General features: G+C 36.3%; 3 protein-coding genes across 4 annotated transcripts in view; all 3 read right to left on the reverse strand.

The window, feature by feature from the left end:
- The window catches only part of LOC127813036 (CHD3-type chromatin-remodeling factor PICKLE-like), a 29,093-nt gene extending 21,926 nt beyond the window's left edge, over positions 1 to 7,167 (reverse strand). The window contains exons 1-7 of one of the 2 annotated variants that reach the window (XM_052353721.1): positions 7,028 to 7,167; positions 6,745 to 6,900; positions 4,593 to 4,730; positions 4,337 to 4,491; positions 3,880 to 4,041; positions 929 to 1,176; positions 690 to 785 (exon numbers count right to left, since the gene is read on the reverse strand). In XM_052353721.1, the coding sequence (XP_052209681.1) occupies positions 690 to 785; positions 929 to 1,176; positions 3,880 to 4,041; positions 4,337 to 4,491; positions 4,593 to 4,730; positions 6,745 to 6,894 (949 nt within the window). In that variant the 5' untranslated portion in view covers positions 6,895 to 6,900; positions 7,028 to 7,167. Of the gene's footprint in view, positions 1 to 689; positions 786 to 928; positions 1,177 to 3,879; positions 4,042 to 4,336; positions 4,492 to 4,592; positions 4,731 to 6,744; positions 6,901 to 7,009 lie in introns of both variants that reach the window. The other variant, XM_052353722.1, reaches the window with a different exon arrangement.
- Positions 7,168 to 9,054: 1,887 nt separating this feature from the next.
- On the reverse strand, positions 9,055 to 11,331 carry LOC127813271 (pentatricopeptide repeat-containing protein At4g22760). The gene has a single exon (XM_052354163.1). It carries the CDS (start codon positions 11,152 to 11,154, stop codon positions 9,430 to 9,432), a length of 1,725 nt encoding a protein of 574 aa, XP_052210123.1. The 5' UTR covers positions 11,155 to 11,331; the 3' UTR covers positions 9,055 to 9,429.
- Positions 11,332 to 12,366: 1,035 nt separating this feature from the next.
- On the reverse strand, positions 12,367 to 15,810 carry LOC127812570 (RCC1 domain-containing protein RUG3, mitochondrial). The gene is made up of 6 exons (XM_052352998.1): positions 15,226 to 15,810; positions 14,943 to 15,082; positions 14,443 to 14,637; positions 13,844 to 13,972; positions 13,599 to 13,754; positions 12,367 to 13,155 (listed from the first exon to the last, which is right to left on the reverse strand). The coding sequence occupies exons 1-6, from the start codon at positions 15,765 to 15,767 to the stop codon at positions 12,953 to 12,955; spliced, it is 1,365 nt and encodes a 454-aa protein (XP_052208958.1). The 5' UTR covers positions 15,768 to 15,810; the 3' UTR covers positions 12,367 to 12,952.
- Positions 15,811 to 16,127: the final 317 nt, after the last annotated feature.

Consider the following 16,127-nt stretch of genomic DNA (forward strand, 5'->3'; position numbering starts at 1 on the left):
TACAATTTCTATTTTCAATTTTTTTTAAATATCTTACCCATGTTTCAAAACATTTCTGAAACATTTCCATTTCGAGGCTAGCCAAAAGTCCCAAAATAGTACGTCGAAAACAAATTTGATCCTTGTGGAAGAAGGAATAGCAAAGCCTTCGAATTTCTCTCTTTTTTTGGTTATTTTCTTCTGTTGCCTTTTCAGTTTCAGCAGTTAAGTCTGGATGAGCTACTTTAATTTCAGTTGGTATTTTTTTCCAGTTGGTAAGCTTGCTGGTTTTTTCAAGGTTGCATCTCTTTGCAATGGTGCTTATTGACATACTTATTTGTCTGCGTGAGTGCACATGTGTGTGTGCGTGTGTGCACGTGCATGTATGTGTGTGTGTGTGTGTGTGTGTGTGTGTGTGTGAGAGAGAGAGAGAGAGAGATCTAACAATCTAAATAACAAACCTATAATTGACAATCCCCCATTTGATCATACATATGATACCCAGTATGGTCAGAATAACAACAGAAACAATTATGTTACAATTTCTTGATACTTGTACTATAAAAAGTAACAACAGAAACACCAGGCCTACAATAAACATCCATTTATGGTGCAACCAAATACAGCAATGTAAATCCAAGTATTGACATGCAGAAAGTAACTTTCAGAAGATATGAGAAGAGGAGATGAAGAAACAATGTGGAACCTACCTAGGCCCATTTCATCTGCAAGTATCACATGTGTTTGTTTGGACCAAGAGAAGCGTAAGAAGTTCAGCCCCTCAAGCTGGTACGGATGGAGTGAGCCTTTGTTTACATCACAATGCAATTACAATTTCAGGATAGATTTAACCAAAAATTACCCAATCAGGAAAACAACATAACATAGTAGACCATAGTACCCAAGTGCACCCAATCACAGAAAGCATGTAACATAGTAGACCATTTACCTCCAGTGAGAAAATCAGGAGTGTGATCATAGTGTTGAAACTCTTTCTGTTTCTTTTTTGAATCTATAGCATCACGACTATTGCTCTTCTGCTTACTTGAAGATAATTTGCGACGCCTAGATTGAATTTTGTTAAATCTTTCAATTTCTTGTTGAAATGAAGAAATGTCAGATTCAGATTCCCAATAACACTCATCATAGGAAAGCTCTTTCCATTTAACAAAATACTGCTTCTCACCATCAACTTCCCTACAAAATTCATTAGTTCTATTAAAGCTGTCAAGGCCAAAATGTAATTAGAAATAAAAAAGATACCTATTATCAAAATATACCAAATGAATGCATGGGAAGAATCACCTCCAAAATCAACAGGACAAATAAAAAAATTACTTATCAAAAAAGAAAAATGAAAAAAAAATCACCAGAATCTGCAAAGGTATTACAAAGGATTCAAATTATGCTAATAGATCTTCAACACTAGAATTTTGATCTAGCCACATATGGAAGTTTCAACATTATGCCCTATTGTTATGTAGATTCATATTCTCCTGTACCGTCAAATAAGAATAAGAAAATTAATACATGAAAAAGGCATAGGACATTCATAAATTTGTCTATAGTGCATAATGAGGGTTGTTATGGCACAATGGACTAAAAAAATATAATAGAACTTTGAAGAGATCCTTCAGAAGAAGAAAAGCAGAGATGTGGCCTTTATGAATTGGCAATTATATAAGACGTGCATCTGTTCCTTCCAGACAGACCAAACAGGTAAACTTGAGATGCTTTCAAACTTCTTCACCTCACAAAATTCAAAATTTCCAACTGTTTGCTTCAAAGGTCATACCAGGAACGAAGCTCTATCTCTTCATCTAAGTCCTAACATTTTTTCTTGCAGATTCAATTATCTGATCAGATAATTCTACTCCAAAACAAAAATGCAGCTTTCACAAACAAAATAATGCATGCTTCCTGGTCCTACTTCATACAACAGCTCCAGGTACAAACATTTGGCTTCACTTAAATTATGGAGCTCTCCTGGTCTTCCATACTCATAGTTATCCCAACACCCATTTTTTTTAACTTATCTACTAGCTTCTCACTAAAATAGCTTTTTGGATGTATAGCTCAATTTAGTGATTCCTAATTTCCTATTCCGCATGTGTACGCCTAATCTCTGGTACATAACAGAGACAACAAAATTCTGGCCATTCCTCAACCAGTGACCATGACCAAATCATGAAGCAATTGTGCCATTCATCATCCATCCCACCAAAAAAATACATTAATAATGCAATCCCGTAGAATAAGCTGATCTAAGATGCAAAAATAGGATTTTTTTTTTTTTTTTCCATATCCAAATTTATCTAAGTTCAATAGATTACACTGTACCCATGTATGATACCAAGTTTCACAGTTACAAACAAGTACTAGCTTACAAGGGCATCCTCACTCCATTGCATCACATTTTCTTCCTTTGGCCAACCAGATCCTTGGACAACCATTCTCAACTGCCCCTGTTCCAAAGCTGTACATAAACATATGTATACAAGAATATATGCTGATCTTCTTACGCGTAGAAGGTTCAAGTTGCTCAAGCAAATAACCATATGTTATTCTGCAGATTAACTGCATGAATGATTTCAATTAACTCAACTCCAGCTAAGTGCCCCCCCTTTTCCAGGTAAGTAAGAGCATTTGCAAAGACATTAAACAAGAGATACCATCCATGCAAAGGCAGCAACCAAAACAAAATAAATAAATAAATAATAAATCTTATCTGTCCGAATAATAAATTACTCGGGGAAATTCAAATTTTGATCTCAATGAGTCTCTAAGCCAGTCAGAAACAAATAAGCCAGAACAGAGAGGAGAGTGGCCTTTAATCCAAATAAAAGTACTTCACAACCATGAAATAACCAATATTGGCATTATCTCTAGATCATCCACATCAGGGTACAAGCACAAAAGGCCAAACAAGTTTCTCTGTCTTGCTTACAGAAGCTCCTTCCCTATCCAAACTACCTTCCTTGTATGACAAGAAGATGCTTAATCCATCTCAAACCATCCAAAGAATAATGGGACAAGCTACCTAGCCACGAAATAATCTCCAGCAGCCTAGAATATACAATATCAACTGATAACAAGCTTATCAAATTATCAACCTTCACGCCATTCAGTCTTCCATACAGAAAAAGAACCACCTTTTTAAGTAACACTAGTCTAAAGAGTGAGAATCTTAGCTAAATTAAAAAAGTGAATTACCATTAAAACCCAACAGCAGATATCCCCAAAGCCTTTCAAGGGCAAGTAAATGTGACCATAAATGGTGTTAGTACGTGATTTCCTCTTGGCCAAGAAATAAGGAAGAGAATGTCCCTAACTACCAACCATCTCTTGATCAATGACCACAAAACCACAAATTCTAGGATGCTCTGTTCAACACTAATAATAGGTACTAGAAACCAGTACCATCAAGCCATTGGAGCCTTCCAGAAGACCACCCATTTAAGACAATTGAATTGAAAACGGTACTCATAGCAATGTTTAGACAAGTTTCAGTTCACTACAGTAACTTGTATCCAACAAAGAATGGTGAAACAAAGGCCATGTAAAAGATGAAATAAAAATATAAAACTAGTGGCTTTCCTGCATTGATGGACATTACTGACAAAAAAACATCATCAACAAGCAATGTAAGCAATGTTTAAGCAGTTGTCTAGTTAATGGATCTCACTCTATTTCCCTTTCCTTCACTTTTCAACCTCAAGCTTTCTTCAAAATTTCACATGAGAAAACTTTTGGACTAAAGATTCAAAGTAACTAAGATTTGGCAATTATTTGAATTTCAAGGAATGGAGGATTTGGAAGATGGAAAACCATTTAGTTCAGACTGGCAGAATCAAAGAAAAATAATTCAGGGGGAAAAAATAAAAGCTGAGATGGATGAACCTGCAAGCAAGAATCCGATCAACAGTTGTCCATTCAGGACGAATGGCCACAACTTCATCTTCTGAGTTATTAATCGATGCCATCTGGCGGTGGAAGTTGTTTACTTTAGTCCTCAAACGAGGAAGTGTTTTGTAAGCTTTTAGAAACAAATTTTCGGGCACCCTGAAAAATGGTATAACGCAAAGAGGTTATAACATCTGAAGTAAAATACAAGATACAGAAAACATTAGATTCACAGGAACAAAAAAAAAAAAGTATTAAAGTAAACAAAAAGAGTAATTAAATAAACACATGCAAATTTATTAAGGAAAAACAAAATAAAACTACAAGAATGTAAAATAGTTTACAAGTTAGTAAGCTTTATGGCAGTGAATCAACTTTAGAAAGAAGAAGCTGGCCCAAACACTACGTTACTATACATGACAAAAAGAATAATCAGTTGGCAAACTCTACCTACCATAGGCAGTGAAGATAAGAATATCCTTTCCATTTGACAAGATATTGCTTCACAAATATTTGCTTTGAACCCAGCTTAGAGACATCACTATCATCGGCAGCAGTAGGCCTCACATCACAGTCTAAAATCTTATCAATATCAATTAGAGGGCTAACCTGCAAAACCAAAGTAATTTGTCTCAATTAGAATCAGTGCATTTAAATAGCATAGAAATCTAAAATAGAACTGGCAAGATGAGAGCAAAATGGAACCATACACATTCAGGACACCTCCAGTTGCTAGGAAGAGGAGCTTTCAATGGCCGAAGTAAACACTTGGAATGATAGGCATATGTACATGTGTCGCAGGACAAAAGATCTCCACTTTCACCACATGCTTGACATGAATTATCTTTCTATAGAAGAACAAATAATATAGTGAAATTTTCTTGTACAACAACAACCAACAACCATAAAAATAAAGCTCCGCTAGAAGAAGCCCACAAAACTGAACCATTTTAAGTTAGGCAAACCTAGATTTCACATAATGCCAAGTACAGTAATTGTTTGTATTGTTTAAAACATTTATGGAGCACAATAGACTTCTGAACACTAAAACATGCTTCATTCCCTCACATTACAGGGAGAAGCAAGATCCAGACAGCAAATAGAGAGACCAAGTTATTGGGAAACGGCAACCTAGTTGCTCAGAGTACAATATCATAAGATCCATAGGCAAATCATTACAAGTCTTGGAGGCATAGCAAATTATTACTTGCCTTGGCAAAATACAACTTTTAACTCCAGAGAATAAACTAAGTTCTTCAGTTCTCAAGTTGAATATTCCAAGAACTGTAGTTTTGATGGAATTGCCGCACCCCTGGGCTTCAATACATTCATAATCTGACTCAACCAGATCAAGCCGGCAACAAACCACAACCACAAAGAACTAATCAAGGCCATCACTCTGAGCAGTAAAACCTCTAGAAATGGGGTGAAGGACAGATGCATTACACAAGGATATGCAATCTTCAATGCCAGACAACTGCAGTAAACATCCAATAAAATCTCCTAGTACTGAGGCTCAAATTAAAAAAAAAAAAAAAAGAATAAACAATGATAGTCGCTTGTCAAAATTTTCACTCTCATCCATCTTCAGGTGGAACTGCATTTATAGAATGTGTCCCCTCTTAATTATAGTGCAATGTCTGTATGAGCCAGATTTTGTAACCTCGTAGACTCGGAACCATTATCTGAAGAATAGGTGCTAAATGTACTCTACAAATGGCCCCAATAAAAGACAATTATGATTATCAACAAATCTATTAAGCAAACCCAAGCTCAGAAATACAAACCAAAATCGATTTGGCTGGTCAAACTTAAATTGGACATGACAGTTACTACAGTTTTACATCTTGGCTTGGATGGAAACATAACAATAAATTGCATGGTTTAGGCTTCAAGTTCAGGAAAAGAGTTTGAAAGTGGCTCCTGCAACTAAATTTGATCTGATGATTTAACCAACGTCATCAGGGAAAACCCCAAAAAGCCAGCTCAACCCAAAATCACAGCTAGCTGAATCACGTAGATTTGCAAGGAAATGAACTCTTTAACTCTCTACTTGTAAATGTCCCAACAGATTATTGAATCGCAATAACTGATTGCAAGAATCAGTGACTGCCTTAGCCTATAGAAACTCTAAAAGGATTTTATCTTTTTATTTGTTAATAAAGTATAAAATCATTTCAAGTGAAAACCTGTATGAAGTTCTGTTATCAGTAAGTTATGAATGAGTTGCCATCCAATTTTTTCCAGACTATTCACCCAGCTCCATTCACAAAATTACCTAATCTCTTTCTACATATAAATGAAAATTACACATATAAGGAAGGTAAAAACCCCAAAGGGGGGAAAATAGAGGAAGTGGCAAAAGTAAGAGCCTCAAAGCAAAGATGTTCTTCCCTTCCTTTGTTTGATCCCTATGAGAGTGGAAAGGGTTAAAATTTTTTAGGAAAGAAAGTGAAAATTTGTTCTGTTCTCTTCTCCAAATAGTGGTGATCTTATTATTCATTTCCCTGTTTCCATCAATTTCAAATAAGAAGACGTTATTTCCCTTCTACTTTGCTTCCAATTTCGTTGCAAACCCAAACAAAGAAAACTACTCGCTTCCTCTATAATATCTCTTTTTTCGTTAAGTACCTCTACAATATCTCACTCAATTCCCTTCCCTTCTTCCCCTCTCTTCGCCCCCCCCCCCCCCCCCGAACAAGATGTAAACACAAACCCACATTTAGCATAGAGACCAGACCAGAATAATCAACTGATGCAACATTCAAAATCCCTAGACTTTCCCAACCCAATTGCGCATAAACACTGCAACAGAAACTCGCATGACTAAAACAACAACATATACAAGAACCAAAGACATACCGCATCGGGTCGGACTATCCTCTCAATCTTCTCGGGAAGCGACCCCGGTTTCCGCTGCTCGAAGTCGGCGTCGTCGTCGGAATCGTCCGCTAACCTGTACGAGGGTTTCCGATCCGACCTAACTCGAAGCCTCTCGACCAAACTACTCATTTTTCTCTGCAACAAAAATGCGGGGGATAGAGGTTTAGAGTCTAAACAAGTCGAAATTCAAAGCAATTGAACCGCAATTCAACAGTGAAAATGAGTGCGACGAGAAGAGAGCAACCGTCGCCGAACGACTCACGGATGAATAGTTTGCGCGAGACGCGGAAGCGACAGCAAGCAATTTGGTCTGAGAGCGACGGGGTATTTATGGATTGGGGCTGCTCTTCCCAGAGCCAGTTTAGCTATTGGCAAACCACCGTACAAGCCTTTGAAAACTAGCTTTCCTCGCGAAAATTGCTTTTGCCCGATTGGCAATAGGTTTTTGGTTTAGTTGTTGTTTCTTTTTTTTCTTTTTTTTTAAGAACTTATGAAAATGGGAAACACCATCTGGCTGGCTAGGGTTTCTAAAATTGGGTTTGCTTCGTCTCCTCTATTTTTTTATTTTATTTTATTTTCTTAGATAAATTTTCAAACTATATATTTTGATAAATAATTGTAAATATCAAATAAAAAATTAATATATTAATAAAATAAAATTATATTACATGAGGTTAGAGACATGATGTCAAAAATATGATACAAATAAATTTATCGAGTGACATTTTTGTGCTCGTATTTTTATATTTTTGAAAATATAATAAAAATTAAGTAGTAAAAATAAAATGTATTTTATTTGAAAAAAAAAATTATTAAACTAATCAACCCTGTATTTATTCTATGTTATACATATGGTCTAATTTCACTTATAAGACAACTAAATTGATAAATTATATTATTGTAACATGTCATCTAATAGAGAGTTCTCCCGAAAAGGCATCATACTCAAGAGAAATATCATTCTAAAAGATTTTTTTTATAGAGAAAGAGTTATTCCAAACGTCACATCTCCTATCTGAAAGGACATCAAACCCTCAGACATGCATGTCACATATCTTGGTTACTGACCCTCAACTATAAATAGCCCTTGTTAAAAAAACAAAACTACAAATTGCCCTCAACCCTTTATATTCATGGCTTTATTTATTTTTTCTTTTTTTCGATCCTTAAAATTCGAGAACGTTGACAAACAAACTCTCCCAAAGAAGCACTTTTCTCCCGAACGACTCCATTTTGTCTTATCATATGTTTCTACATAATGATATTTGCATCCGAATTTTATCACAATCTCTTTTGACTTAAGCATTAACGAGTTCACGTAAAAGAAATCTTCACGTGTCTTCTAACTTATTTTCTATCTTGCAAGTCTTCTCCGAGACTAGCTTCAAATCTCCTAAACAACTTTTTCTCATACAAACTTTGCTCACTAGTAGAGCTCTTTCCGCGATATAAATTTAAATTATTGCATTTAAACAACAATATGTATAGTATAAAAAACACAAGCATTAGCAAAATTTTTAATTAAACTAACAACTTTTATGTTATCATATAATTTCAAAATCAGGTGTCATTGAAATGGTAATTATACATATTTGTTATATAATATGAATTAGGTTTTTGTATTTCTTATTTGTAAGTTTTTTCATTTTGAGGTACACAATTTGTGTGGCTTGTGCCATCTCACAATTTCAACATTTGTAACAAATATTTGAAATGTCACAAATGCATATATGATTCAATTAACTTATCATGATAATCACTTGATCTTATAATTGAATCAAGAGATAAAAGTCATCCCCGTCTTCATAATTTCATTAGCATTAGCAAATACATTCTTGAAAAGACAAGAACTTGGAGAAGAAGAGTACCCAAATATGAAAAACTTAATTCTTTAGATGAAATAGGGTTGAACCCATGTTTTTGTCCTTGTGCTTTTAAATTTTTTTACATGATCATCCAAATTTTTCGTTATTTCAATTACACCACATGACTTGTATTTTTAAGTTAATTTAATTTCTATATTTTAATATTTTTTCATATATCAATCCAAACTTTTCGTTGTTTCAATTACGTTTATATACTTGTATTTTTGAGTCAATTTAATTTATATACTTTGATGTGTAACAAGAAAAAATAAAGTAAAATAAGTCAATTTAACTTATTTTTTTTACACATCAAACTATAAGAATTAAATTGACTCAAAATTGTCGGTATAGAGGTGTAATATAAACAATAAAAAATTTAAATTATTATATAAAAAAAATTAAAATATAAGGATTAAATTGACTCGAAAATATAGATATAAGGTATAATTAAAAAAATGAAAAATTTGAATGGCCACGCAAAAAAAAAACAATACAAAGACAACAATATGGATTTGGCCGATGAAACAAGGAAGGCAAAGAACACGAGGCATGGAGAATAAAAGAATGAAGTGGCCATCCAATGTATAGCCTCCCTTCCCTACACATGGATTCAACTCAGCTCCGTTGGCGTTCCAACCATAACCAGGAGTCTTGCAAAGCTCCTTTTTCCTGCAAACTCTAGTCGGACTCATAGTCATAGCATTATCCCACCTCCCAACAAGCAATGAAGATAAGCATATGTTTGTTATCTGTATATATACAATCAACTGTCTTCACCACATTTGGTTTCAGCTCAAGCCTATTCTGTCCAACTAACACCAGGAACCTTGGACAACCCCTTCTCCTGCATGTTGTTTCTCAAACTCGTGGCATCGTCCCACCTCCCGACAGAGGCATAGATACCCGCAAGCAGAGAAGCATAGCCGGTTGTATCAGGCTCCAACTTGAAGCAATGGCTAGCTGCAATCTCCCCAAGCTCAACATTATTATGTAAACTGCAAGCAAGAAGCAATGCTCCCCAAACCCCCGCATGAGGCTGCATTGGCATGGTTTCTATCAACTTATATGCTTCTTCTAACCGCCCTGCTCGTCCTAAGAGATCGACCATAATTCCATAATGGTCAGCTGAAGGCACAAGTCCATGCTTCTGCATTGAGACGAAGCATTTATAGCCTTCTTCAACCAAACCAACATGGTTATAGGCAGTTAATATACCAGAGAAGGTAACTAAATTTGGGTAAATTTGGGCCTTCATCATCTCTTCAAATAATTTGATGCCGTCATTCGCCCTACCATTTATGGCACATCCCAAAATCATTGCAGTATAAGCAATCAAATCCTTCTTTTTCAAGCCCTGGAACAACTCGTTCGCCTTATCAATACTTCCGCACTTTGCATACAAGTCGATTAAAGCAGTAGCCAAATGGTCATCCATTGCAATACCAAGTTCAATCATGCGTGTCTCCATTTGAGACCCATATCTTAGATCTCCCATTTGAGAACAAGCAGATATAACACTTGCAAATGTCATTCTGTCCGGCTGAATATTGACATCAGGTTGAAGCATCCTATCGAACAACTGAAGGGCTTCTTTTGATCGGCTATTTTGTGCATAGCAAGCTATCATGGCATTATACAAAAACAGATCTTTCTCAACCATCTGTTCAAAGAGATCCCGAGCAGACTCAACATCACCACATTTTGAGTATCCAGTAATCATTGTAATCCAAGAAACATTATTTCTTCCGGGCATTGCATCAAAGAAACTGCGTGCTAACTCTATCTTCCCACAATCTAAATAGCCACCAATCATTGCATTCCAAGAAGCAATATTTCTTTCCGGCATCTGTCGAAACAAAGCACATGCCTGCTCCATATTTCCCTCTCTCCCATACCCTGAAATCATTGAATTCCAAGAAACAATATCCTTCACCGGCATCTCATCAAACACATTTTGAGCCATAGCTAAATCCCCTGATTTCAAATACCCATACAGCATTGAGTTCCAAGAAACCACATTTCTCTCAGCCATTTCATCAAACACCTTCCGTGCAGTCCCCATATCTCCCAGCTTCGCGTAGAAATCCATAACAGATGTTTCAACGTAAACAACCCCACAAAACCCAAATTTTTGAATCTGAGCATGGATTGAAATCCCACCCATTTTGTTCAAAATCCTGGCACAGGCCTTAAGCGTGGAGGAAAGGGCAAACGTAGTTGGACAAAGCCCCAATCGTTGCATCTGCACATACAGAGCAAAAGCTTCTCCGAACTGATTTTTCTGGGAAAGAGATCTAATTGCACATGACCAAGAAAACACATCTGGGATTTGCATGCGGTTGAGGATCAGCTGGACATATCGACCGGTGCTCTGAGAGTGATTGGAAGCGGAAACGAGGACTTGATGAACGAGTGACGGTTCAAGATGGTAAAGGCCATTAACGAGTATCAGTGCGTGGATTTGCTTTGCTTGGTTGAGTTTTAAAGACTTATTCAACAATGTTCCGAGCTTCGACGCCACCATCGAAGGAAACAAGCATGCATGAATGGGTCGATCGTTAACTTAGGAATAAGAACCTGCCATTAACATATGAAAATAGTGAGCCTTCGAGGTGGGGATTATGTGTTCAAGTCAAAGTATGAATTGCATGAGAGTTAGGACCAAACTGAGTAGGTTCCCAAGCTTTTTCGTATGGATCAAATGCTTTTCAACTGTTATTTTTGCTTCGAGTGAACAGTAGGGGATAAACTTAAATCAAAATAATTGAATTAAATTAGTCTAAATTATCAGTTCGGTTTCTAAATAACTTTAGTTATTTTAATTTAGTTTGATGAAAAAATTAAAATAACCAAATTAATTAAAATATTAAAACTGATGTTATTTTTGCATTTTATTATTTTAATTTGTTATTTTTTTTAATTTAAAAATCTATTCAGTCAATTCAGTTTAATTTTTAACACAAATTCAATCTATTCTATTTAAATAATTCAATTAATTCAATAATCAAATGAACCAAATACTCATCACTAGTAAATAAATAATCGATAAAAAATGAATTTAGTGTGAAAACAAAGAATGCAAAAGGGTGTTATATAACACTAAAGAATGCAATCTAAAAATAAAAGGGGTGGGGTGCATTTGGAGATAGAGGACACTAGTATGTCTAAAATATTATAGAATTATTATCCCATCTTAATATATGAGTTTGCCCTTTATTTATTTAAAAATGATTATTTTTACAAGACATTCTATAGTTTAAATTCAGTTTTTAGTTTATTAAGTTTATTTAACTTATTTTACTTAAGTATATGTTAATAAGTAAGTTAGTGTTAGTGATAAAAAAAAGAGTAAGGTAAACTTACTTAAATCTTAAATGATTTCTATTTAATTATATAAAAAGATTGTCCAACAACCACCTCTTAAAAGAGTGAGCCTACTAAATGAATACGCTTGCGCCAAAGATGAACCGGGGCTAAGTGATTTGCCGAAGCTAATTTAAATTTAATTTCATGAAGATTTCTTATAATTTAAATTTAATATTTAAGGTATATCAAGAACTTCTTTTTAATAAATTTGTTAGTAATATTAAACTCTAAAGAAATATGATAAATTTGGTACTCCCAAGTGCAAAAATCTATTCTTTCAAAATGGAGTAAATTACATTTTTTTGGGTAAGAATAGAGTACATTATATTAATTACCAAATATATGAGTTATATATAAGAGAGTCAACTTTATTAAAGATCAGGTAGTAATTGTTAACTGAAAAGAAGCCTTGAAAAGCTTATTACCACATAGATTTGAATCTTTGTACATGTGCAGGAGAATCAAGGAACAAGAGACCCTTCAGCCAACAAGAATCACCCATGCTAAACATCATCTACTACCATGAAATCAAGTGCTGTTACTATCTTGGAGTAAGGGAATGAAGTGGAATCTCTGTCCTTTAACTTGAGGAGATAAAACAGATTTGAGAATAGTTTACAAAATGTAGAACTCCTATCCTACAGAATTCATTTCACCAAATGCCTAATCCGTGCAGCTCAAATTCAACAAACTATCACCTGGAATTTGGACAACTTAGGTCAGGTGGCGAAGCCAACAAAAATCAGTAAAGAGATTCCATGATGCACTTATCATAGAAGAGGTATCCCAAGCAATCTTCAGCCACCAGGGATCTGCATTCTTGTGTAAATTTTGCCGATGTTATTCTCACCGAATTTGTGGTACATTCTTATTCACCTCCATTGAGCTGTCGCTGAAATCGTTTGTTCTCTGTATCATTATGCATGAGATAGTTTTGTAACACATGCTAAAACCTGTCACACTCTTTGGCAACCCAACCTCGAGACCAAGCACATTGTGTGAGATGCACCAATTGCAACTGAAAGCACACGATGAGTTCCCAGTCCGTCATCCTCTGCTAGAAAATTAACTTCAACAGGAAATGGTTGTACTTCAGGAAGCCCAGGAATACCTAACTGTGAGTCTTTCGCATTTCCCCACATGTACAACTTTCCTTCATCTGTCCATTTAACAGATATACTTCTTTAGTCAGTTGTTGCCACGTAACAGCTAAATAAATGGCGTTAATACTAGAGGCCATTGCAAATTCTAACACTGTTGCTTAAATCTTATCCTGTACCATGAAAGATTCAATATGCGTGTGCATATTCCATCTGCCCTAGAAAGGTAATGCCATCACCTAGCTATGTTTTTGCTAATTAAAACTTTTTCTTGTAAAAAAATGGGGACCTTTTTTTTTTAACCAAGTGTTGTCTAAGCACCATCGACAACTATTTGGCATTGATGCAAACATGCTTTAAAATGGCTCTAGGAAATAGGTGATTGGAGGATGATGGAGCTTCTTTTTGCCCGAGAATACAAACATTAAAGGGGGATGAATGCACAATAATGCAAGACAATCTCTTAAGGCTATAAATAAACAGCTGAGGAAAAGTTTCTTACCAGTTACAGCTGCTGAAGATGAACCCCCACAACCAATGTAGACAACCTTTTGACCAGCCAAACCCTCAATGGGTACAGGTATCTTCTGACTTTGAGTAGAATAATGGCCCAGCTGGCCATGTCCACCATGACCCCAGGAAAAGACTTTACCATCATCTAAAAATACATCTCATGAGTAAGAGATATGGAAAATCCAGTGATCTAGAGTAGAGATAGTTGCTGTACAATCAAGACAGTCATATTACCGGTCAAAGCAAGGGAGTGATATCCACCACTTGCTATCTGAACTATATGAACATCTTCAAGGCTAGGAATTGGTTTTGGTTTCCATCCACCAACCTTATCACCTCTTCCAAGCTCATAGTTAGAGTTTGCTGAGTACAGACACCAATTTAGTGAAATAGAAGACAGGACAGCCAATTTAACATTACTGCAAATGGCCAATTTGATCCATAATAGAACCATAACTGTGTATTCTATAACTCTGTCAAGAAGCTTGAACCCTGGAATATACATTTGATGGCTATATACATTACAGGGACGTCCCTTAAAATTTCTATGGAGTAAATTCAGAATATTTTGTCCAAAGCCAATGATATTGATGGAAAATAGTTCAAAATCCTTCCTTTTTTCTTAAAATAAATTCCTTATTGAATGTTTAATATGAGACATACCACACAATTCTGCAATTCAAGTTCATTAAAGGAAGTTATAGAACAGAATTATGCGTCTTTGAAGTTCTTTTTCACAATTGCAGAATTGAAGAAACTAAAGTAATTTGAATGAGGGGAAAAAGACAGAAGATGAATCAAAAGCTACTAACAGGGAAGGTGAAAATGCATACCACCCCAATTCCAAAGTTGTCCATCCTTGGTCAGAGCCATTGTGAAAAACCCTCCACATGAAACAGCAGCCATGGACATAGGTAAAGCTTTTACTTTGGAAGGGATGCTTAGTCCGCCAGCCTCATCTGGCCCACGGGCAGGACCAAGGCCTAATCTACCTTCACCTTCATCCCGGCCCCACGTATAAAGCCCACCTTCATCAAATGAATAAAACAGAACACTTAAGTGAAATAGTTATTTATAGCAAGCATCTGTTCAAATCAACACTCAAACTCACTATCGGCATATATAATACAGTCCATATTAAGGAGACAGTGAAGGGCTTCATCCTGTATAGTTTTTCCTTTTCTGTAAATATACAACATGTAAGAACTTAACACAATTGTCCATTCTCAGCCAAGCTAGGTTCATTGATATGAGTAGCAATGCTACAAATATGCAATACATTAACAATCCAAAAAACCTAAAGCCTAAAAAGGACAAGAAATCAATAATCAACCTGATTCAGTGATAGCAGCAGTATGTGTCCCACTAGTTGCAATGTGACTTATTTTTCCATCCCATGAGCCATTGACAATTCTCGGGAGCAGTTCTCTATGATACACAGAATGCCCAAGAGCACCAAAACCACCATAACCCCTGAAAACTTCATTTCAGTAATAAGAAAGATCACGTTATGCAAACTAAAGCATAAAAAGACAGAAGGAAAAAAAAAGAAGGCAATGCGATTAACATATCGGCACATTGTGGTAACCAATCTTAGGGTTTTATGGCATACTGACCAGGTGAAGACTTGGCCAAGGGAGTCCAGAGCGACGGAATGAAGTCCACCAAGAGCAACGCTTCGAACGGAATCCAAATTAGGGTTCAAAGTGGGCACGAAAGAAGGATTCTCGTGGCCGAATCCGAGGCGGCCGCCATCGCCTTTGCCCCAAATCCATAACTTGCCGTCCACCAGCAACGCCGAATGGAAGAGGCCACAGGAGATTCCCACCTCCACCGCCTCAGAATCAACGCCATCACCAAACCGATCGGCAATGGCCAGAGGAGGAAGCCGGCCGGGGATCGGGTGCGACAGTCGGAAGGAAGCAGGGAGGAGGAGAGAAGCAACGGGGGCTGGATAGAGGCGGGTCTCTTCGGCGCCACCGCCGAGCTGGCCGGAAGAGCCGCGGCCCCAGGAGAGGAGTTGGACGGTGATGGTTGCTTCGCCGGAGTCGACAGCGGGCTTCCAGAGAATTGGGACTTTGTTGGCGGTGGAAGACATGTAGCGCCACGTCCTTGGCCAATAAAAGAATCCGCCGGAGAGGCGGCGAGAAAGCGCCATTAGTGGTTGGTCGCCGCAGGGAATCTTCTTCCAGGAGGTTTAATCGGGGTTTTACCGAGCCATACAAAAAATAGGGTGAAAATTGCACGGGGACCCTTAATTATAAATTAATAACACTTCGGGAAAGGCATAATTCATCCACGATATACGTTGACGGTTTAAAGATGACGGGATTGTCTGTACGATTCAAACTTTATATTTTTTAATAATAAAAAATTTTGGTTAAAATTATATTTTTATCTTTATATTTTCATTTTTTTATAATTACTCAAAATTTTTATTATTTTAATTATATTTTTAGCCAATTTAATCTTTTTACTTTAATGTGTTTTCATGTAAACAACCTTAACTTTTCATTCT

The sequence above is a fragment of the Diospyros lotus genome, chromosome 11 (genome assembly GCF_014633365.1).
Source record: "Diospyros lotus cultivar Yz01 chromosome 11, ASM1463336v1, whole genome shotgun sequence".
NCBI lineage: Eukaryota > Viridiplantae > Streptophyta > Magnoliopsida > Ericales > Ebenaceae > Diospyros > Diospyros lotus.